Below are 19,933 nucleotides of genomic sequence, written 5' to 3'. Positions count from 1 at the left end.
ACATCTGAGTTTTAGAAATTGTGACATCTTTTCCACTGAATTGCTTTCATGTTGCCCCATTCTTTTGGGGAAAGGATTTAACAAGAGCGCTAGCAATGATGTTCATTTGTATTTGCAAAGCGTGAAGAAAAAGATTGATTCTGAAGTGCTACTTGAGACAATTCTTTCTCTGAGAATGGAGTCAAATGTAAAGGGGAACCTAACAGTCAAATATGAACTGGTTTTGACTTGTAGTTGAATACTATGATCCCCTTTATTTCAAATTAATTTTCTATTTTGACTTAACTGTGCATTTGCATGTTCCACTGTGAGTGTGCGTGCATGTTCATTTGGAAATCTTTGTGCTTTGTCAGCAGCTCCTCATCCAGCATACGTGCGATCTTCCTGTATTTGCACTTCACAGTGAAGGCTTTACACAGTGTGGCCACTTTTTTAGTATCCCTTAGCTGCCTTTCAGTTTGATGAGGAACTGGAGTTGTTCTCAGATGGTGGGCGGTGGGAGGGGGGGAAGCTTTTCCTGTTCCTAGTTTCTTTAGGCTTATGGAGTTAGGTCTGTTAGTTTCACTTTCTCCTTGCATTCAGTTGGCAGGCCTTGCTTGAAAATACAAAGAAAGAAGCTCTTACTTCTGAATAATGTTTAAGAACAGTAAATTTCTGGAGGTATAGCTGCTGCCTTGTCCAGTCAGCTTCAATACGGTGTGTTCTGTGAAGCTGTAGGTTTTGTTCAGAAGTATCTTATTGCCAGGATGACTCATTCCAAGAAGTGCTGAGTGCAGCCTTCGTCTGTAGGGAAGTAAAGCTGAATCCTACCTCTTGGCAAATCCATTTGTCTGGCAGTGGTTTTACAAGTTCTTGATGCTTTCAGTAGTCTAGCAGGGAGATTGAGTGCCAGTCTAATTTTACTTTTAAGTCAACAAGAAAGCATTGTCCAGACATAGTGAGAACAAACTTTTTCCAGTGGCACGACAGATTTTAGGTACTTCTGCAACAGTGGTTTTAGGCCATTTTTCTCACAAATTTTATAAACTTGTAGGAGTTTTCCAGTGAAGATATGGGCTGCTTTAAAACACATATATTTGGTTACTTAAATAGCTTATCTATATAAGGTTTGCCTTTCATAGTAATTTTTGCAGATTGTTAGAAGTGGAATTGAAAGGATCCACAGACCACATTTTGGCACCCACTACTCTGGAGAGTCTGGTATTACCAGTCCACAGTTTTGAGGCACCGACTCTGAGACTTCTTTTTTGTCCTGTGAAGGACAGGTTCATAGTGTTGTGCATTTTGACATGTTCTTAAGTGCCAGATTCAGCCAATGACAAAGTCCAGAGTCATGTCACTGATCGCCTGTAGGACCTTAGTTCTCACACTAGCAGCATCCTTTAAACTTGAAAGTGTTGTGCCCCCTTTCTCTGTGTTCATAACCTTCAGATGGAAGACAAAGTGTTTATGCTAAAAGATGCCAAAGTTCTTGTTGCTGGTGATTTTTGATAAGTCCCTTAAACAAGTCACTATTCTTTCCAAAGTGCTGTATGTCCAAGGCTTCAGTTTAAACCATGCCTCATACTTAAAAAGGCCCAAACTTTAAATCTTCTCTTCAGGTTTTCAGGGTCATAGCAGAAAGAAGGAAGAATAACAAACACTTCCACTGTGGAGGCACTCAAGATACACCTTTGTGTCAAGATGGAGTGTGAACTTACCAGTGATGATAATACTCTTCATGGCAGCTTATGCAGCATATGCATTGTCACTGATAAAAATATATTTGATACTTGATTGCTGCAAAGAGATCTCTTGAAGCTTGATTTACACATTCACTATATAGCTTCTAGACTGGACACTGAATGTAGTAAACTGGTGCTTCAGTCACCATTCCTTGAAGACATACCCAAATCCCACCTCTGCAATGGCTGGTCACTGCTTTGGATGCATTGCTTCCTTCTGCTTTTGTCTATAGTAACACCAAAGAAAGAGGATTGTTTTCTATCTGTCTGTGTGTCTGTCTAGAACTAGGAATTTATCTGTTAAAAACTGAGAGTCATTTGTATGATCTCTTTACTTTCTGTGAAGTTTAAGACTTGGTCAAAATCCACTAGATTCATTGCTGGGAATAAGTAACTCATCAAAAAAAAGACTACTCTGGTTTTTGGAAGGCTAGCAATTTTCAGTGTCTCTGCAACAATTTAACAATTTCACTTTTTAAAAAAGTTTATAACGTTTCTACTAGCACCCTAATCAGTTGCTCCTATGTTCTACTTCATGCAATTACCAAGCACTACAGGATGATGTCCTGGCTTCTGCAGGTGACATTTTTGATGAATTACTTTGGTAATGTGATGGGCTACAGTGGTCACATTTGTACTTTGAAAGGCATAAATCTCTGGAGAAGGCATAGAGAATTAAAAAAATAGAGGAATTCCAGTAGGTCTGGTTTTGATTTTTGTATTTCCCCCTCTTAGATTCCATTTTTCTTAAGATTAGCCTTATTTTACATAGTTTCAAATCTTTATTCTAGAACATTTGAATTAAATATTGGAAAAGTTATCATTAGATTTTTAATGTGTCAAGTCCCCTTGACAACCTGGCAATCCCTTTATGTGCAGGTGATGACATTACTGAAAAAACTTGTGTACCGACTTCATTTGCTGACAGCAAGGAATTATGCCTAAATGTCTGGACTAACAAAGAATTTAGAAGAAGGAAAAATATCAGGTAGGGAGAATTTCCCAAGTAGCTTGACTGTGAAGCAAATGTACATTTCAGGCTAAACTGTTGCCTGTGTACTTTCACATTATGAAAAATATGAGAATTGAGCCCATCGGGGATGAGACAGGTAATAAATCTCAAAGACAGAAAACATGCTCAGTGAAGCAGTTTTAGAATTACTTTCTTAAGGAATTATTGAAGAAATACAGAGTTTAGTTATTTAGGAAAGTCTGCAAAGTCTTCTTTGATTTTGAAAAAAAGTCACTACTGATATTTGCAAGATTCATAATACAGCTATACAAAGTTTTATTCTTCTCCTGGGTCCTTTCTTTGTAACAAACCTCCCAAAAAATACCTCGCAACAGTGGTAGACTCTGACTAGAGTAGTCAGTACTATACTGTGTTGGGTGTTTTTGAAATAGTGGAATACAAGATATAATTCTAATATTAGCTATCATACGGTGTATTTTTGAGGTCTCTCTTGTTTAAAAAGTCAAACATTGATTTGTTTTACTGCATTACAAACTAAACATTGCTTCATTGTCTAAAGGAAAACAATTTTTTAAAAAATAAACACTCATTTTAGGACCTTGTGGAAATGAACTTGTGAGAGAAATGTTTGCATCTGCAAGTGACATGTAAAAGAGTAGTTTTGATTTCTGCACATTGCAGCAGTCTGATATGGATCATGGCTTGCAAATGTCTTACTTTTCTTTTGCATTGTTGCAAAATTACTTTCCTTGTGGTATGAAGAGAGGGCAAAACAGTTATGTAAAAAACAAAACAAAAAAACTCAAACCACACACAACAACAAAACCACCAACAAAAAACCCAACAAAACCTCCAAAACATACACCCCCCCCAAAATCTCGAATGAATGAAATGGTATACTGTGCAAATTTAAAGATGCAGTGTTGAAAAACGTGGGGTTTTCCCCCTCCACTTTTGAGTGGGGCGGCTCCCATCATCTCATTGTTTCTTAAAAGCTGGAAAAAAGGTGGAATAACTTGGCATTAAATTGCAAGGTTTCTTTGTTATTTAACATGTTTTACCTACAGAATTCATGAATACTTTGAGGAGATGTGAAACATATGAGAAGTGACATACCACATAAAAGCTTTTAACTAGAATGTGGGCGAAGAAAGAGTGCTAATAGCAGCAATGTGCATAAATTACAGTCCTATACTTGCTTGTAAATAATTTTTACATATCTGTATGTCCATATGTGGAAAATTGAAGCTTTTTTATGTTTCCAGATTTATAAAATGTAATATATTTCTCTTGAGGAATGTGGTGCAATATTTAATTAGTGGTATTTTTATATTGTTTATGCCTTTTAAAGAAAACCTTGGAAGAATAGATTGCTTCCTTGAGGCTCCCATGTGCTGCTGTCATTAATACAGGGATAACATTATAGACTTTATGATTTGATTTCCAGCACACCTTCCCTTATGGGAGGTGAGCATGAAGTGATGATTCCAACATGGAGTGGTTTCTTAAGCTCCCTTAAGAAGTGCTTACCACCACTGGTCACCTTCCCCAGTGGTGCCAAAACAAGGGCTTGTGGAGCTATGCTGCAAACCAGATCACTGGAATGAGACTTGCTTTTAAAAACATTGTCTGTGAAGACATACGTGAGCTTTGCCCACGTTCTTTAAAAGGGAAAGAACTGCATTTAAAAAAATCAGTTTTGAAAGCAAGTGGGCTATTATAAAGAGAAGCCTCATGTACAATCTAGAAATAAGATCAGTAGAAGAGCCTATGGTGGTAGCTTATTGAAGGAGAAGGATGTGTGTGGTGTTGATACAGAATAGCCCTTCTTATGGTTTAATATGGGTAAGAGGGGAAAGATTTCTTTCTTCAGTTTGAACATTAGCACTTTTTATTCACCGAGTGTTGAAAAACTTAATTGTAAGTTGCAGTTGCCTAACTGTGGCTGTGGTAAAACTGCAGCATAAGTGCTTTTACAGTGCTTGGGAACCATGTATTTTCAGACGGACATCTTTTGTAGGCCTTCATGGAGCATTAGGAAACAGACAGCTAGCAGTGAGTAGTCTCTTTTTAAAACCAAACCAAACCAAAAAACCCCAAAAACCAACCAAACAAAAAAAACTTGAGTGCATTCTGTGTTTTTGTTCCTTGCAGCTGTTAGCACATTTAGGGGGAAAAAGTATTTATTGATGTCTGTCTATCCACAGACATATACATAAAACCTCAAAAATTTGTTCCTTGAGCATGGAGGAATTTTTTGAAAAAAGAATTGCAGAAAACTAAGGACGGTATTTCAAAAAGGTCCTAATATAATTTGGGAATTTAAGTATATGAGTGCTGGTTAAGAGTTTAGCTGCAGATTTTCCAGGCTTCAGTTAAGTAAGGGATACAGAAGAGTTCCCAAGACTTCCAGCCAAACCAGGAAAGTCAGCCTCTTTGAAAGCATCTTTCTGGGAGGCAGGGATTGCACAAGGGGAGAGCTGGTAGAGATGAGCTCTGGCAAAGGGAATGGGTATGAACCTCTGCCATCCTGTTCTAAAGGTGCTCATGTTGCACATATGACATACTCAGTTTTGCTCCATTCTGAATCATCATTCTGCAACTTATACAGAGCTATACAGAGTCCATCAGATCATGAGCAGACACTTCTCTGCACATTGCAGACTTAACCGTGGTTGTTCTGATGATCCATAGTGACTGTGTGATGCTAACTTATTTTTACCCTGCAGCTGGAATATAGGAACTGAACTCTATCACCTGTCAGCTTAGCTGGAGTGCTGATGAAACTAAAAGAGTAAAAATACTTACATGGCCTTCTCACTAACAAAAATGAAAATGTGGGTCCTTTCCAAATTGTGTGGGGTTGGATTTTTTGACAAGATAGAAATTGAATACATGAATCCTATGTATTGAGAGATGATCACGCATTAATAGGAGAAGCCCTGAATAATTCTGTTTTAACTTGGTAACAGAAGTAAAGTCAGTTGTTTGGGAAGAGAGGTATAGCAATTCTGTCTTGACACATGAAACAAATGTGATGATTGTCTTCACTGATGTAAACAGGCATATGCAAAATTTACCTATGTGCTGTCTCTGTGTGGTAAGTTACATGTCACTAGATAGGTTTTATTTTGTGGATTTTTTCCCATTTGTTATAATTTTTATTCTGGTTTTAGTAAAGTCTTGGTAAACCTTGTGTTTTGGATACTATTTAAGGTTTGATATTTAAGGTATTTTTTTATATTAAAACTTATAAATGTGATGTTTTGATTCAACAGCATTCCATGCAACTCCTAATACTTATAAACGGAAGAATACAGAAACGGCATTAGATAATAAGCCTTGTGGACCGCACTGCTATCAACATCTGGTAAGATAATTTCATATGTTAGAATTTGCTAAGTGCTAGTGCTACCTTCAGTACAGCAAGCTGCACTTAGTGTAAGCACATGCTGGATCTATGATAGTGCATATACTTATGGGCCACTTGCAGTCAAGTATGTTATCTTCAGTTTGTGTGAAAGAAGAGTGTTAACTTCTGATCATCAAATGAAAGTCTAAGTAGGAATAATTTTTAGCTCTATTAGGTGTAGCCTGAGATCTTTGTAGGGAAGAAGGATTATTACCTCCTAATAATGTATTGCTGATATTGTGTCCAATCTAGTCAAGGATCTGGGTCTTACAGACTTAGAGCTCTTGTAAGTTATATCACAACTAAAAATTATAAAGGTACTTTAGTTTGCTGAAGGTGGATTCCATCTAATACTTGTGCTCTTAAGAAACAACAGGATGGAAATTAATAAGTTGAAATTCTTAGTAATATAATTTCAAATTTCTCTCATACTTCCCCTATTTTTTTTTAGTATGAGAAACGTTGTAATTTTACAATCTAAAAACTTGCTACACATTGTCATACCCCTTTCCACTAGAAAACAAATTACCAGTGATTGCATTTTAAAAAATGAAGAATACATATTGTTTAAGTTGTGCCATGTGCAAGAAGAGTTCTTGTATTTTGAAGGGTATTCTCTGTGGGAAATCCTCTTTTTTTTTTCTTTTTTTTCTCCTGTTATCTAGGAAAATAGAAATTTACTACTAAATTATTTTTCACTTGGCAGCCAAAATGAAGGTGGAACTGAAGTACTGACATAAGGACTTTGTAAATGTAGATTTTTCTTTTTTTTTTCTTTTTTTTTTCCCACGATGGCATCAAAATTTATGTTGATGTTTAGTGTACATTTAATTGACATTTGTGTCTGCATTATATTGTGAAGTTATACAGTATGCAAGTAGGACGTGTTCTCCCCAATCCCTGTCCACAGGCGAAAGCACTTATTAATTCTTTTACTGAAAATTGTAATGTTTTGTGTTTAGGAAGGTGCAAAGGAGTTTGCAGCTGCCTTGACTGCTGAGCGTATAAAGACACCACCAAAGCGCCCAGGTGGCCGTCGAAGAGGAAGACTTCCAAACAATACCAGCAGACCCAGCACACCGACAATAAATGTATTGGAATCAAAAGACACAGATAGTGATAGAGAAGCTGGAACTGAAACTGGAGGAGAAAACAATGATAAAGAAGAAGAAGAAAAGAAAGATGAAACATCCAGTTCCTCTGGTAAGGCTAGTCAGTGCTTCTTTATTCAATTAGCTGCAGTGCTTGAGAGGATTAAAAAATTAGAAGTTGAGCCACATGCTCCTAGAAACCATGTATTTGGAGTGTATGGAACTGAGTGAAAAGACAGAGTAATAATGAGTTTAATCAGATAAAACCCTGTAAGAAAATTGCCATATTGCCTCAATTTATGTATAGAGGTGAGGTCATGTAATTTCAATAGCTACTGTTAACCTAATTCTTAACTTTAAGAGCCATGTGAAAAGTGCTGTTTTGTTGTGTCACTTAGATTAGGAAACAACAACAAAAACCTGGGATATTTTTAACTACACATAATAATTTGACATTTTCAAGGGCTGTGTAAAATTTTTGAGACATAGCCTTACATTGACCTGTACTCTCAATTATTTATTACAGAAGCAAATTCTAGGTGTCAAACACCAATAAAGATGAAGCCAAATATTGAGCCTCCGGAGAATGTGGAATGGAGTGGTGCAGAAGCCTCAATGTTTAGAGTTCTTATTGGCACCTACTATGACAACTTCTGTGCGATTGCCAGATTGATTGGGACCAAAACGTGCAGGCAGGTAAGAAGGGAAGCTACTTACTATGGATGATAGTGTTTTAAAACTGAAGTATAGAAATAATAGTATTGATTACTAAATGAGATAATGAATTAATTTTTTGTTTTCTTAAGAATGCTATGATCTAGATTTCATGCCACAAATATATAAAAGTTAGTTTAAAAACTGTTTTTAAGTTAAACTTACAGGAGGTTTAAATTGGACTATCTGTTCTTAAATGATAAAAATAATCAACTCTAAATGTATTGAAAAGACACTATGAGTGGATATAATCTATAAGTTGTTGGTTGGAGGAAATCATACTAACTTGGAAAATGAGCAACTTGCTACTAGTGAGAGATTTATCGTGGATGTATTATGGTATCTCTTGTTAGGTGTATGAGTTTAGAGTAAAGGAATCTAGTATTATTGCTCCAGTCCCTGCTGAAGATGTTGATACTCCTCCCAGAAAGAAGAAAAGGAAACACAGGTAAATCTGTTACTAAATAACCTTAGCATAAAAATAAATTGGAGATACAGGGAATCAGAACAGAAAGTATTTTGGAGGAAAAGTCATACAATTCTTCTCCTTTTGCTTCCAAAAAACAAAATTTGCAACAATAGAAGAAAATGGTGTTTTAATTCCAGGCAAAAGTCTTATTGCATCGCCACTTTTCCCCTCTCCTTTCTTTTTAACCTCTTTAACAGCCAGATTCTTCTTAGCAGATTCTTTGTAGGTGTATTGCTGCAAGTAGTCTAATTTTAGATTAGAAATACTCTACACAACTTGTTATAATGTTCAAAATATTGCAGTATAATAAACAAATACATAGCAATAAATAATAAATTCACAAGCATTATAATGGGATTCAGTAATGATTATACGGTATTTTGTAAATTAAAACTCATAGGGTTTTTTATGGTGAAGTGTATTCCATTAAGATTCAGATGATCAGTAAGCAAAAATATTGCAGCAAACTAGTAGGATTGCCTTTCTTTTCTTTAAGAGACTGTTCCTTTGTAGCACTTGTTTCGTTATCAGCTTGAACTTCAAATAAAGATCCAGGCTAACATGTTATTATTTAAAGTGAAGCTGCAATGAAGAACAAAATCAAGCTTTTTGCTGGAGCCACAAAGACTGTCTGAAACCATTTCTTTTGAAATTGTAAACGGTGGCTACTGTCTGTTAGTGAAATGCATTTTTCTTTGAGAATTCTGAGGTTTGAAAAATGCGACTCTGCATTGACTATTTGTATTCCCAGGGATAAGAACATAGGAGATAGAAAGCAGACTTAAAATTAGCAGGAACATTTCTTTTTGCAAGCAACAAGTACACTTTTTTCTGTAAAATTTTCTATTTCTCCCCTTAACTTATTTTCCCCCAGCTTTGTTCTTCCAGTTCTTCTCCCATCAATTCCTCCTGCTTCTGTCTTAGCTTGTCTAAGTATATTTATTATTTCCAGGCTTAGTGAAATTCCTGATACTGGCTCAAAGATACTGTTGACATGGAGTAGAATGTTTCCGCTTTGTCACATAGAGGCAGCCGATGTGAGCTAGGAAAAGATTCAGTGAGCATCTGGAAGAGATTCTGTTCTCAGGAAAAACTATTGATTTAATGCTCTTGGCACAGCTTTCAAGTTTTTGGGCATTTGGTGGGATTGGCTGTTTAAATCTGGAGTTATTAGCCACAGTGCAAGTTTGGAATATGCAGCTGGGAATTAGCTTGCTTTCAGATTCACACAAATTGCTATAAAAATCGTGCCACTACATCTATTTGAAAAGAGCAACTAAAAGGCTCAAATGTATTTTGAAGCTGAAATAGAATTGTATGGTTACCAGGTTGACATTGTTTTGGGGAGTTTTGAGACTTTTGGGGGGGTGTTTATTTTTTTTCCCAAATAAATAAAACACATACCATTACATGGGGTTTCTTGATGTTACTTTGTTCTTATTGGTTGCCAATATAAAAACTTTTATGCTAGCAATTTAGTTTTGAAATGCCTTTTAATTATTTTAACTCTTATTGAAGGAAGGAGATAACTTTTTTTTTTTACGTGACTTCACAGAATGTGGCAATCAAGCTGTCTCCATTATTCTGTGTGCAGTAGTCTTTTTTTAAAAAAAACCTTTTAGCCCTCCTACCACTGCTGTAATCTGAGCACTCTCTAAAGATGTCTCACAACTAACAATTGGAAAAACCATCTGGAAGTCTGTCTTTGTTTCTTACATTTCTTAGAGATAAGCTTACTTACTCCTAGAGTAAATCCAGTCTGAGAACCAGGAAGGCCCTTCTATCCTGTTCATATTTTTCCATTGCAAGGGACATACTGGTCTGCAGGTTTTACATGTGGATGTGTGTTAGACAGCATTTTGGCAAACGCAGCATTTGTTGGAGAGAAAAGCTTCTTTTAATGGCCTCTTGTAACTGATTTGATAGCAGATTTTTGTACAAGACTGCCTATTTCTCATGAGATCTTAGTGCCCGTTTAGGCATACTGAGCAGCTAGCTGGCAGGACTACACCCCTCTTGGATAGTAAAAGATACTCTTTCTCTCCTTCCAATGTCATTTTTGTTAGATAGCCATAATAAGGCTGATCTCTGAGAAGAGAAGACTTCTTATATAGTTGTTTTTTAAAGACCCAGTAAGTGTCAGAGCCTGTCCTATGTGTCAGAGACTAACCTGGCAGTTTGTGAAAACTCTGTGGAGGAGTAAGTACTTTGCATAGAAGCCAATAGAAAAATCTGAACCAAGATCAAATTCAGAAAAGCATGAGCATATGCTGGAGGGAGAGTATTTCAGCACGGTTCATTCTTCCGTATATGTTTTCTTTCATTGCTGGGAGCTGAATTGTATTTGCTTCAACTGATCAACACTCCTTTCTCTGGATTGATTAAGGATCTGTTATTGATTGTAGGGCCATGTAATGCTGCTGCTTGATTATTTTTCTTTTCCTCCCCTCCCTCATCTCTTATGCGGAAGCCAGTTTACTTAGTAAACTTTATTTGAAAGTATTTTCTTTTCTCCCATTTTCTTATTTTCCTTCTGCTGTCCCTATCTCTTGCTGGACTACTGTTCACTGCATGTGTTTGAATAGCTTACGTGGTCCTGCCTAGAGTTCAGGGTGCTTTTTGATAGGGTTTTAAAGTCTCTCTGTTATCAGGCAAAAGGTGCAGCTGAGGCATTGGCACAGATATTCTTATGTGCCACCTGCTTGGAAGGCTGAGTCTTAGAGTGACAAGGAGGCCATGGGTAAGATGATTTAGGAGACTGAAAAGAAGTCTTTGAGTGATGCCAGAAAATCAAACACTGCCAAGATTTAACTACATATATTGACATAATTGGCATGTATTTTGAATTTTCAGTGCTATTTCAAGTAGCAGAGTATCCCTGTGCAGAGAAAGAAAGCTAGTGTAGCTTCTTCCAGAGAATGCATTTCTACTGCCCGATTAGCCGATAACAGTGCCTCTTAAAAAACACTGGCAAAATCTAGTAGGTTGTTAGCAGAGGAGCAATATTTTTGACAGCCTCTGTCATAATGCTTCTGGAAACGCTTGTTTTCTAAGCTGGCTATCCTGCAGATGTCAGCAACCAGATGTACAAATCCACCTGCTTGTTCGGAAATCTGCCACTGAATTTCCAATTTGCTTTTTCTTGATGAAGTTTCAAGCTGCGAGTGCTTTCTTAACTTTCTGTCTTTTCCTTGCCTTTGCTTCCTGGTGCATGGGACCAGATCTTGCCTTTTGTTTCTGGTTGAGAGAGCAGATTATAGGGCAAATAAATAAATTAGTTCACCTTTAGTTGGTAATCATTCAGGCTTCTGCTTTGTGCACTAACTGGGGGAACTTGCAGTGCTTCCTGTCAGTTTTTGAAAATTACAAGCCAATGAATGTACTATTCAAGTGTGCTAATCAAACCTCCTGCCGAATTGGTCAGTGTTGGCAGCTTACTTCATGTTGTCTTCTGTCATTCCCCGCGATTCATGCTCACACTGTATGCCTCCAGCTCCTTTCTTGCTAGGGTCTCTTCCCACTGCCTTTGCCACAGTGCCTTTGCCGCTGTGACTGCCATATTTAATTTTCTATCTTTTTGGTGGTGTTAGTATTAATGCTCTGTTGATGGTGGCAATATTTGTTGTATTCAGGTGACCTTGTCAATACAGTCTATAGTTTCTCATAGAAACCAAAAAGTCTCAGGTGGCAACTAGTCAGCAATTGGCATTTTACTTTTAAAGCATTAGGATAGTAATTACCTTAAAAAAAAAAATTATATACTAATTGCTAATGAAATGGTGTTTTAAGAAGTCTATCCACAGAAAGCTTTTAAGGGGTTGGTATGCTAGTAGGCCCTTATTATCTTGGGCTGAGAGGCAAGCTTCTGTGAAAGAATTGTTAAAAAATACAGCATATGTTACGTTTGCCAAATACTAGCCAGACAAAAAAGAAAAGTAGTTTGTGCATTAGAGTAATTTAAGTCAAAATTATCCTCCTTTTTTCAACTATATGGGAACCATCGTCTTGCAAAGAGTCAACAACTCATAATTCATATATCTATGTTGGTAGCCATTTTTTCTAGAGTGAGTCACTCTTAATAGGAACGTCATCTATTTATTACAGTGCTCTGTACTGCTGATAGTCTTTGGGTTTGTTCCCTCCCCTCAGCCTTGGATACTGCAACAAGTCTGCTGCTGCGGGTTTCTAACTTGTATGTGTTCCTTCAAATGCTTGTCAGAAATTTCTGTTGAACTCTTAATGTTAAGTCTAAGGGTAAAGCTTTGAAAGGGCAATTGCATAGAGAATTTTATTTACCTAAAGCTGTTGTGTGTGTGGCGGGGACGCAGCACACCATTTCATTAAAGTAGATACTGATAGTATGTTTTTATGAAAGAAGTAGAAGCTAAAAAGTCCTTTTAAGTAGTTACAGCAGGAGGTATTTTTTCAGAGTGCAAACTTCAGTGCTGCATTCATCGAAAGGCACAACTTTCTAAGTGTTGTGTGCTGGGGATTTTTGAGTACATGTGTTCATGAGTATTTTGGACTGCTAAGTAAATCTGCACAGGAAGTGATGTTACTAGGTGCAGCTAGCACTGTATTATTTGGCCAGGGAATGAGGCTTCTCCCATATTCTCTTAATATTGCTATATGAGATACTAAGAAGCTCTAAGTAGTATAAACTTTGAAAATCTTAATCTCATTTTTTTAAAGGGGTCGCAACAAAAACACCCAATTCTTGCAAAGGGAGCTCTTAGTTAAGCTAACAGAAAAAGAGGACACTGAAGGAAAAACTGTAAGGACATAAGAGAAAACCATGTAGAGTTTGAAGTAGGAGGGAAAAGGCTTAGCACAGTACCACCAGTCAGAACAAACTGGGGAAAAGCCTGTCCAACCAAAAGAAATATGAGGTCACATCAGCGTGGCTGTGCCAGAGAGATGTGATCTCCTGTTATATACTTGGAGCTCAGCGGGTGAAGGGTAATACCTGGCTGTGATCTGTGGGAGACTACCAGGGTGGTGCTGGGGCCAAGTCCTGTGAAGCAAACTGTTGGCAGACCTTTGCTCCCCTATTTAGACATGTCCCTACATACCTGCAATTCTGCATCCTTCCTTCTGTTGCTGCTTCTACCTGCTAGAAGCAGTTCCAGCAGCCTCCTCTCTGCAGGTTTTCCTTAAAGGCCATCTGAGAGTAAGCATCTCTCTGCGCTGGGTGGGGGTGCTCATCGGTCAATCCCGGGACTAGAGGAATGGTCTGGGGAGGGGGAGGGAGCAGCCTGCAGAGCCTTGATCTCCTCCGCTCCAAGAGGCTTGGGACATGGTGGTTCTGCTGCAACCACTTCTGACTTGTACGCAGTTAGCAGATGTTCGTGTTACCAGAAACTTTCCCATTTAAAGTCTTGTGGGTGCGAGATGCAGCTACCTTTCCCAGCCCACTGCAGGAGGAGTTCCTGTCAACCTTCTTGTGTTTGTTTTGTGTTTTTGCAGGTTGTGGGCTGCTCATTGCAGAAAGATACAGCTGAAAAAGGGTTAGCATCTTTCCATTCAATTTATGTCCTGAACTTTTAAGATCCTACTATTACTTTTTTGGTTTTGTTTTTTGGGGTTTGGGGTCTTTTTAATGCTAGGCCATTATATACATTCCATGTGGGGAGCTACAGATTATAGGGGGAATAAAAAGAAAAAAAGTAAGCTTTCATTACAGATATTGTAGGGATAAAAGGTACTGTTTGGATTACATAACTGGAGGAGCTCTGTATAATTCAATAAAAAGGGAAGGAGGCTGAATTTACAATCTTTTCAATATGGCCTCATTGAAGTATGGATAAAAATGGTATTAACAATAGGAGCTGTGGCAAAAAGCAGCGTGGTTTTTTTTTTCTTTTTTTTTTAAATGGCTTATTTTAGAAATAGATATCTGAAAAATTTTTGAGAGTGGTTGGGACTTCTAGCAACATAAATAATGGATCAGTTTGTGTCTGTCTCCTTTTTGGTTGCTGATTGCTATTTTACGAATACGTGCAAACCCAACACAAGCTCAGGAGTACTAATATATGTAAATATAATTTATATAGCACCAAATTCTCCTAGCTGCTCTATAGGTAAAGCTCTAGACTTGTCCCTGATAGTCCCTCCTTGCCTATAAGATGTTAGCGTTGTCTGTATTGGAAAATTGACTTGGGAAAGCACAGTGGTATAATGGCCAGGTATTGCTTTGCCAGTGTATCTGTTTGAAAGTTGACTGTTACTCCAGAGTAAAAATTACTTTGGGTTTTTGAGTAAATTTACTTTGCTGAATAATATTATTGTTACTCTAGAACATGCTCACACAGGAAATTATACCATTGTAGTTTTGTCTTTCAGTTTTCCACAATAAACAGTTTTCAGCTCTGAATACTCTGAGCAGCTGAGTAAAGGGAAGAAGCAGTCAACTAATGGTGACAAACAGCTACCTAACGTTACAGTTTTGGTTTGGTGTCTTTTGTTTTCTTAACCCCACTGATCGTAGGCTTGGGAATTTTTTTTTTTTGTTCATTTTGGGGGTTTTCTTAGTTTAAATGACTAAAAGGGAATTTCTGCTTTAAAGAGTGAAGGGAACTGCATCTTGTTTGTTTGTACCTTTCAGCTTTACAAAATGTTGCTATTTTTATTCAGATGGGTCATCGAATCATGTTTACAACTATCAGCCATGTGACCATCCACGTCAGCCTTGTGATAGCTCATGCCCATGTGTAATTGCTCAAAACTTCTGTGAGAAGTTTTGTCAGTGCAGCTCAGAATGTAAGTAAAACATTCAAAAGCTATCTATAAATTTCTTTCTCTGTCTCAACATCTAACTCCGTACTAGCAGGCAGTCTGTACTGCAGACTGCAGGAGCAGCAAATTGCGTCAAATGGTGTGAGAAGGGAGCACATGTTCAGTTTAATTTGACCCTCTTAATTAGCCACTGAATGAAGTCTTCAGACTGAAAATTGAGGCAGACTGAAGTAAAATGAGGGAATGAAAGTATTTATAGTACTCCCAAATGTCCTATATAGATATCAATGGCTACCTATTTTTAATATTTTGATAGGCTATAATGTGCACTGTCTTAGTTTTACAATGTACTTTTATCATACTTGCCCTTTTTGTTTTCCATCTATTCCTTTTGTAGGCCAAAACAGGTTTCCTGGATGTCGTTGTAAAGCACAATGCAACACTAAGCAGTGTCCATGTTACCTAGCTGTGCGCGAATGTGATCCTGACCTCTGTTTAACATGTGGAGCAGCCGACCACTGGGACAGCAAAAATGTTTCTTGCAAGAACTGCAGCATTCAGAGAGGATCTAAAAAAGTATGTAGATAGTTATACAACTATATGCCTACTGCCTTGGTTTTGAGGGGTTTTTATGTTTTCATGCCAGAGAACAGAATTTCTTTGCCTTTATGCTGTCAAAAAGGAAAAGAAAACAGAAAAAAAACCCAAACCAAAAAGGGAGGTAGCTGCCAGTTACTTTAGGTTGCTGATGTGCTGCTGTTTGGCTCTGTACATTTCATCATGTACCTTCTGTGTAACACTAAAGTAGAGTATCTCCTTTTTCCCATTCAGGCTTTGCTTGTAATTTGCAAATAGGCTGCTGTTTCAAAGTCATAGCTTGTCAGGCTTTCCCTAGACCAGGATAAGGAAATTTGGCTCAGACATAGGTACTGGCTATTTCTTTCCTGAGTTGTTGAGTCTAACACACAAGCTTGTATACAATCTACTGAAGATATCTCAAAAACCTGTTCTGCTCTGTTAAATACATAAATAAACAAGCCAAGGTTTATTTCTGCTCTGGAACATCTTCTCACAAGCTAGTTCAGTTGAAGACAGAGCTGATCAGGAGTGGGCTCTGCAGGTCCCTTCTAGTTTGCAGACCTTTCTAGTTTGAAGCCCTTAGTGTATATGTTTTTATGTAACACCCTCATTTCAAGGCTAAACTATAACTTTTATTGGTTTTCAAATACCTTGTGTGTGTTTGGTTTGTTTTTGTTTTTTTTCTTTCACATACAATTTCTGACCCACAAGCTGTAATTTCAGCATGCATTTGATAATTGGAAGAATCAGTGTTTGTCTCTCTCTTCTGGAGCCCCAGCATATGTTTCATTAAGTGATAAAACTAAAAACCAAAACCAAAACAAAAAACAAGTCCAAGCCAGGCACAACTAAACTTCTTGTTTTTTCTCTCCCACAGCACTTGCTCTTGGCACCTTCAGATGTGGCAGGCTGGGGAATTTTCATCAAAGATCCTGTACAGAAGAATGAGTTCATCTCTGAGTACTGTGGTGAGGTAAGGGTGGAGAACACTGGTTATGTATGAGCTTAATTGGTGATGTTGTGTGGCTGCTAGGGACCAAGAGATTGTCTCTAATTTGGTGCTGTGTTTAGACAGAGAGATGTGATTGACTAAGTATACAGCTACTGCTGTCAGAGGCTCCAAAACCAGGAGCTAGATAGTTGAGAAGTCAAAAAAAAAATTGACATGGATTCTTGTGAGAAGGCTGGAGTGTCACTTTTATCTTAGATGTAATTTCAGTTCAGTTGTGCCTGGAATTTTGTGCAAAATCACTTACTATAGCACTGAAATTCAGCAGGTGTTTTCACTAAATGACGTTCTATAGTAATAGGAAAACCCTGAAACAGGTATGCAGTCTTGATTTTGAGATGAGAAGCAATTCTTGCTTTCCTTCAGCTCTGAAAGAACTTATTTATGCCAAGAGCAAACCATGGTTGTGCAGTAAGTGCAGAATGCCTGCTGAAAACAGTACTTTATGTTTGGGAATATTTTCAATCCCAGAGAATAAAAAACCCCCACCTTTCTTTCACAGTCCCTGGGTTTTTTGACCTTAAGCTGCTACAGTTACAGAAGGGGAGAGGTGGTCTCTTACAATTACCATTTCTTTCAGATTATTTCACAGGATGAGGCAGACAGAAGAGGAAAAGTATATGACAAATACATGTGCAGCTTTCTGTTTAACTTGAACAATGGTATGTATAGACTAGTCACAACCCTGGCAGCATGAATAAAATCTGCATACTCATCGTTTTGTTCAACCTTGTTCTTTTGCTGGCAGCAGGCAACATTGAGAACTTTTTTCTTCTGCACATCTTTTCCTAGCAATGTGTCAATTCCCAATATTGATAGCTAGTGTTTTTTTTTTCCTAAATGCTAGTCACCTAGGTATTAGTAACGGAGCCCATTACACAAGCCAAATATACAAGATGAGTTGAGTAGAAGTAGAATTTCATGGAGTAAAATTACATGTGAGCATTAGTAAAGTAGAATTAAAAAGGCTTGCTAAGTATTGTCTGAAATAATTCTACTGACTTAAATTAGCAGTAAAGTACAATTTTGTGTTTGGGGGGAAAGTCACAGGCAGACATGTGGCTGCTCAATGTTGACTTGGCATATTTACAGAGCTTGTCCTTGTGGAATAAAGGTAGAGAAGCATCAAATGAGAAACTAAGGAAGTGTCACTGTGGCAGAGATACATAGAATGCCCAGCGTGGGGCAGCAGGGATATTCTGAGCTTTGCAGAACAATGAAGTTGCTGTAGGATGATGTGCCACACCTTCCACGTGGGAAGCTTAGCAGTTAGCTTTTCCAGCTGCTAAAATCCAAGCACACTAGGTATTAAACACAAATCTTTGTTTGTGGCCTATCCATCATTTGTGGGTTTTGGTTTTGGTTTTTTTTTCTTTCCCCACCTAGATTTTGTGGTTGATGCAACACGCAAGGGCAACAAAATTAGATTTGCAAACCATTCAGTAAACCCCAACTGCTATGCAAAAGGTAAGTTTTAAATTTGCTGGCTTTTAGCAATGTATGAAGTGTTGTGTGATTCATATTTAGAACACACGTTTTATCGGTGTTTGTGTTAATATGTTTAAATTTCTTTTAAACAGTTATGATGGTTAATGGAGATCACAGAATAGGAATATTTGCTAAAAGAGCCATTCAGACTGGTGAAGAACTGTTCTTTGACTACAGGTTCGTAGATGGCTTTTGTAAATTCTTCCATTGTAGTCTGGATTAGCTTTCAGTATTTCTGCCCAGCTCATAATTACTTGTCTGCCTCCTTGCAAGCAGCCCCCTGGCATTTTTTTTTAGGCCAGATGCCATAGTAAGATTGAGCTGAGCAAAGCAGCTGGTGCAAACCTGGGGTGGTGTAGAGAAAGGTTTGGTGACAGAGAAGGACAGGCCTGGGCAACTTTTCTAGGCAGCCATGCATGTTGCACTTGTCCTGGTGGGGCTCCCTAGGCAGCAGTTTGGGGTTGTCCCTCCCATCATTCAGAAAAGTGCATGAAGTATTCTCATGTCATTACAGAGAAGCACTTGCTAAGGTTGTGCTCATACTTCCCTCTAAAATAATCTCACTTGAGAAAAACTAAGCTGGCCCTGGCTGCTGAGGAAACTGGGAAATCTTCAGCATGGGAGTATGCCGGGCTGTGGTGCTGCACTGTTGTATCACAACAATTCAGCTAAAATGTTCCGTGTTCCTGGTTTTTATTTTTGTTTTTATCTATCTTTTTAATTTCAGATATAGCCAAGCTGATGCCCTTAAGTATGTGGGCATTGAAAGAGAAATGGAAATCCCTTGACACCAGCTACCTCCTCTTTTAAACAAACAGCTGCCTTATCTTCAGGAATTTCTAGTACTGTGGGCAATTTTAGAAAAATAAAAATGATGCAATTTGAAATTCTGTATTTGCAAAGTACTGTAACAGTAATTTATAGTAACGAACTTAAAAAGAAAAAACCCCAACTTTTTATTGCCTTCTCACCAGCTGCAAAGTGTTTTGTACCTATGAACTTTTGCAATAATGTGGTGTGGTACATTTTTTCAACCTTGAATAAAGGATACTTGAACTTCTTCATTTTTACTGGAACCGAGTTGGAATTTTGTATCACCCGGTTGGGGAAGCAATGCGAATGCTTACTTTCAGCTCTGTACTTGTCCACTGCTGTTACTGCTACATTTAAGGTCACATTTAAGATTAATGTAGATGTGAACAGTGCAGGCTGACTGTAGGACAGTCATGGACTTGCAGTGTTCACGCCCCCGTAGCCTGATCCTGCACTCACAGTCTCCAGAGGGGTGGCTGCAGGTTAGGAACTCCTGCGGCAGCTGCTGCAGCTCACCTCTTGTCACGGAAGTTGTTCTCTACTTTTGCTAAGTCTCATCACTCCTTAGTCCTAACAAGGGCTCTGTCTGTTAGTAATAGCTGCAGTTAATGGCTGGGGAAAAGGGTTCCCCCCAAAACCTAGACCAGCTGTGGTTTCTGGGACAAACCCTACTTTCAAGAAGTTGTACTACAAGGTTTGCCTCTCTCTGCCTGTTAGCTTAATGGCAACACAGCTGCCCAAGCAGGTGCCAAGAATCTCTTTACTCTGTTCAATGTGGAAATAACACTGATGAGGGCACATTTGCATCATTTGATAAGGGAACCTGCAGTGGTGCTCCACTGCGGCTTTGGGGAAGCAGCAAATATATGACTGCAATGGTAATTACACATTTCTCTTGCACATCAATCAGCCCAAGGCCATTCCTG

The 19,933-nt window shown here is 38.1% G+C and overlaps 1 protein-coding gene across 2 annotated transcripts in view; it reads left to right on the top strand.

Annotated features, from left to right (window-relative positions):
• The window catches only part of EZH2 (enhancer of zeste 2 polycomb repressive complex 2 subunit), a 48,761-nt gene extending 29,777 nt beyond the window's left edge, over positions 1 to 18,984 (top strand). For both annotated transcript variants that reach the window (XM_009640130.2, XM_009639391.2), the window contains exons 9-20: positions 5,976 to 6,067; positions 7,072 to 7,312; positions 7,727 to 7,896; positions 8,268 to 8,362; positions 13,850 to 13,890; positions 15,017 to 15,142; positions 15,516 to 15,694; positions 16,575 to 16,670; positions 17,287 to 17,368; positions 18,093 to 18,173; positions 18,287 to 18,371; positions 18,922 to 18,984. In XM_009640130.2, the coding sequence (XP_009638425.2) occupies positions 5,976 to 6,067; positions 7,072 to 7,312; positions 7,727 to 7,896; positions 8,268 to 8,362; positions 13,850 to 13,890; positions 15,017 to 15,142; positions 15,516 to 15,694; positions 16,575 to 16,670; positions 17,287 to 17,368; positions 18,093 to 18,173; positions 18,287 to 18,371; positions 18,922 to 18,982 (1,349 nt within the window). In that variant the 3' untranslated portion in view covers positions 18,983 to 18,984. The remainder of the gene's footprint in view (positions 1 to 5,975; positions 6,068 to 7,071; positions 7,313 to 7,726; positions 7,897 to 8,267; positions 8,363 to 13,849; positions 13,891 to 15,016; positions 15,143 to 15,515; positions 15,695 to 16,574; positions 16,671 to 17,286; positions 17,369 to 18,092; positions 18,174 to 18,286; positions 18,372 to 18,921) is intronic.
• Positions 18,985 to 19,933: the final 949 nt, after the last annotated feature.

This window comes from Egretta garzetta, unplaced genomic scaffold (genome assembly GCF_000687185.1).
Source record: "Egretta garzetta isolate BGI_Z169 unplaced genomic scaffold, ASM68718v1 scaffold610, whole genome shotgun sequence".
Classification (NCBI taxonomy): domain Eukaryota; kingdom Metazoa; phylum Chordata; class Aves; order Pelecaniformes; family Ardeidae; genus Egretta; species Egretta garzetta.
Note: the sequence above shows the minus strand (reverse complement) of the source record. Positions and strands in the feature narration are given on the sequence as shown.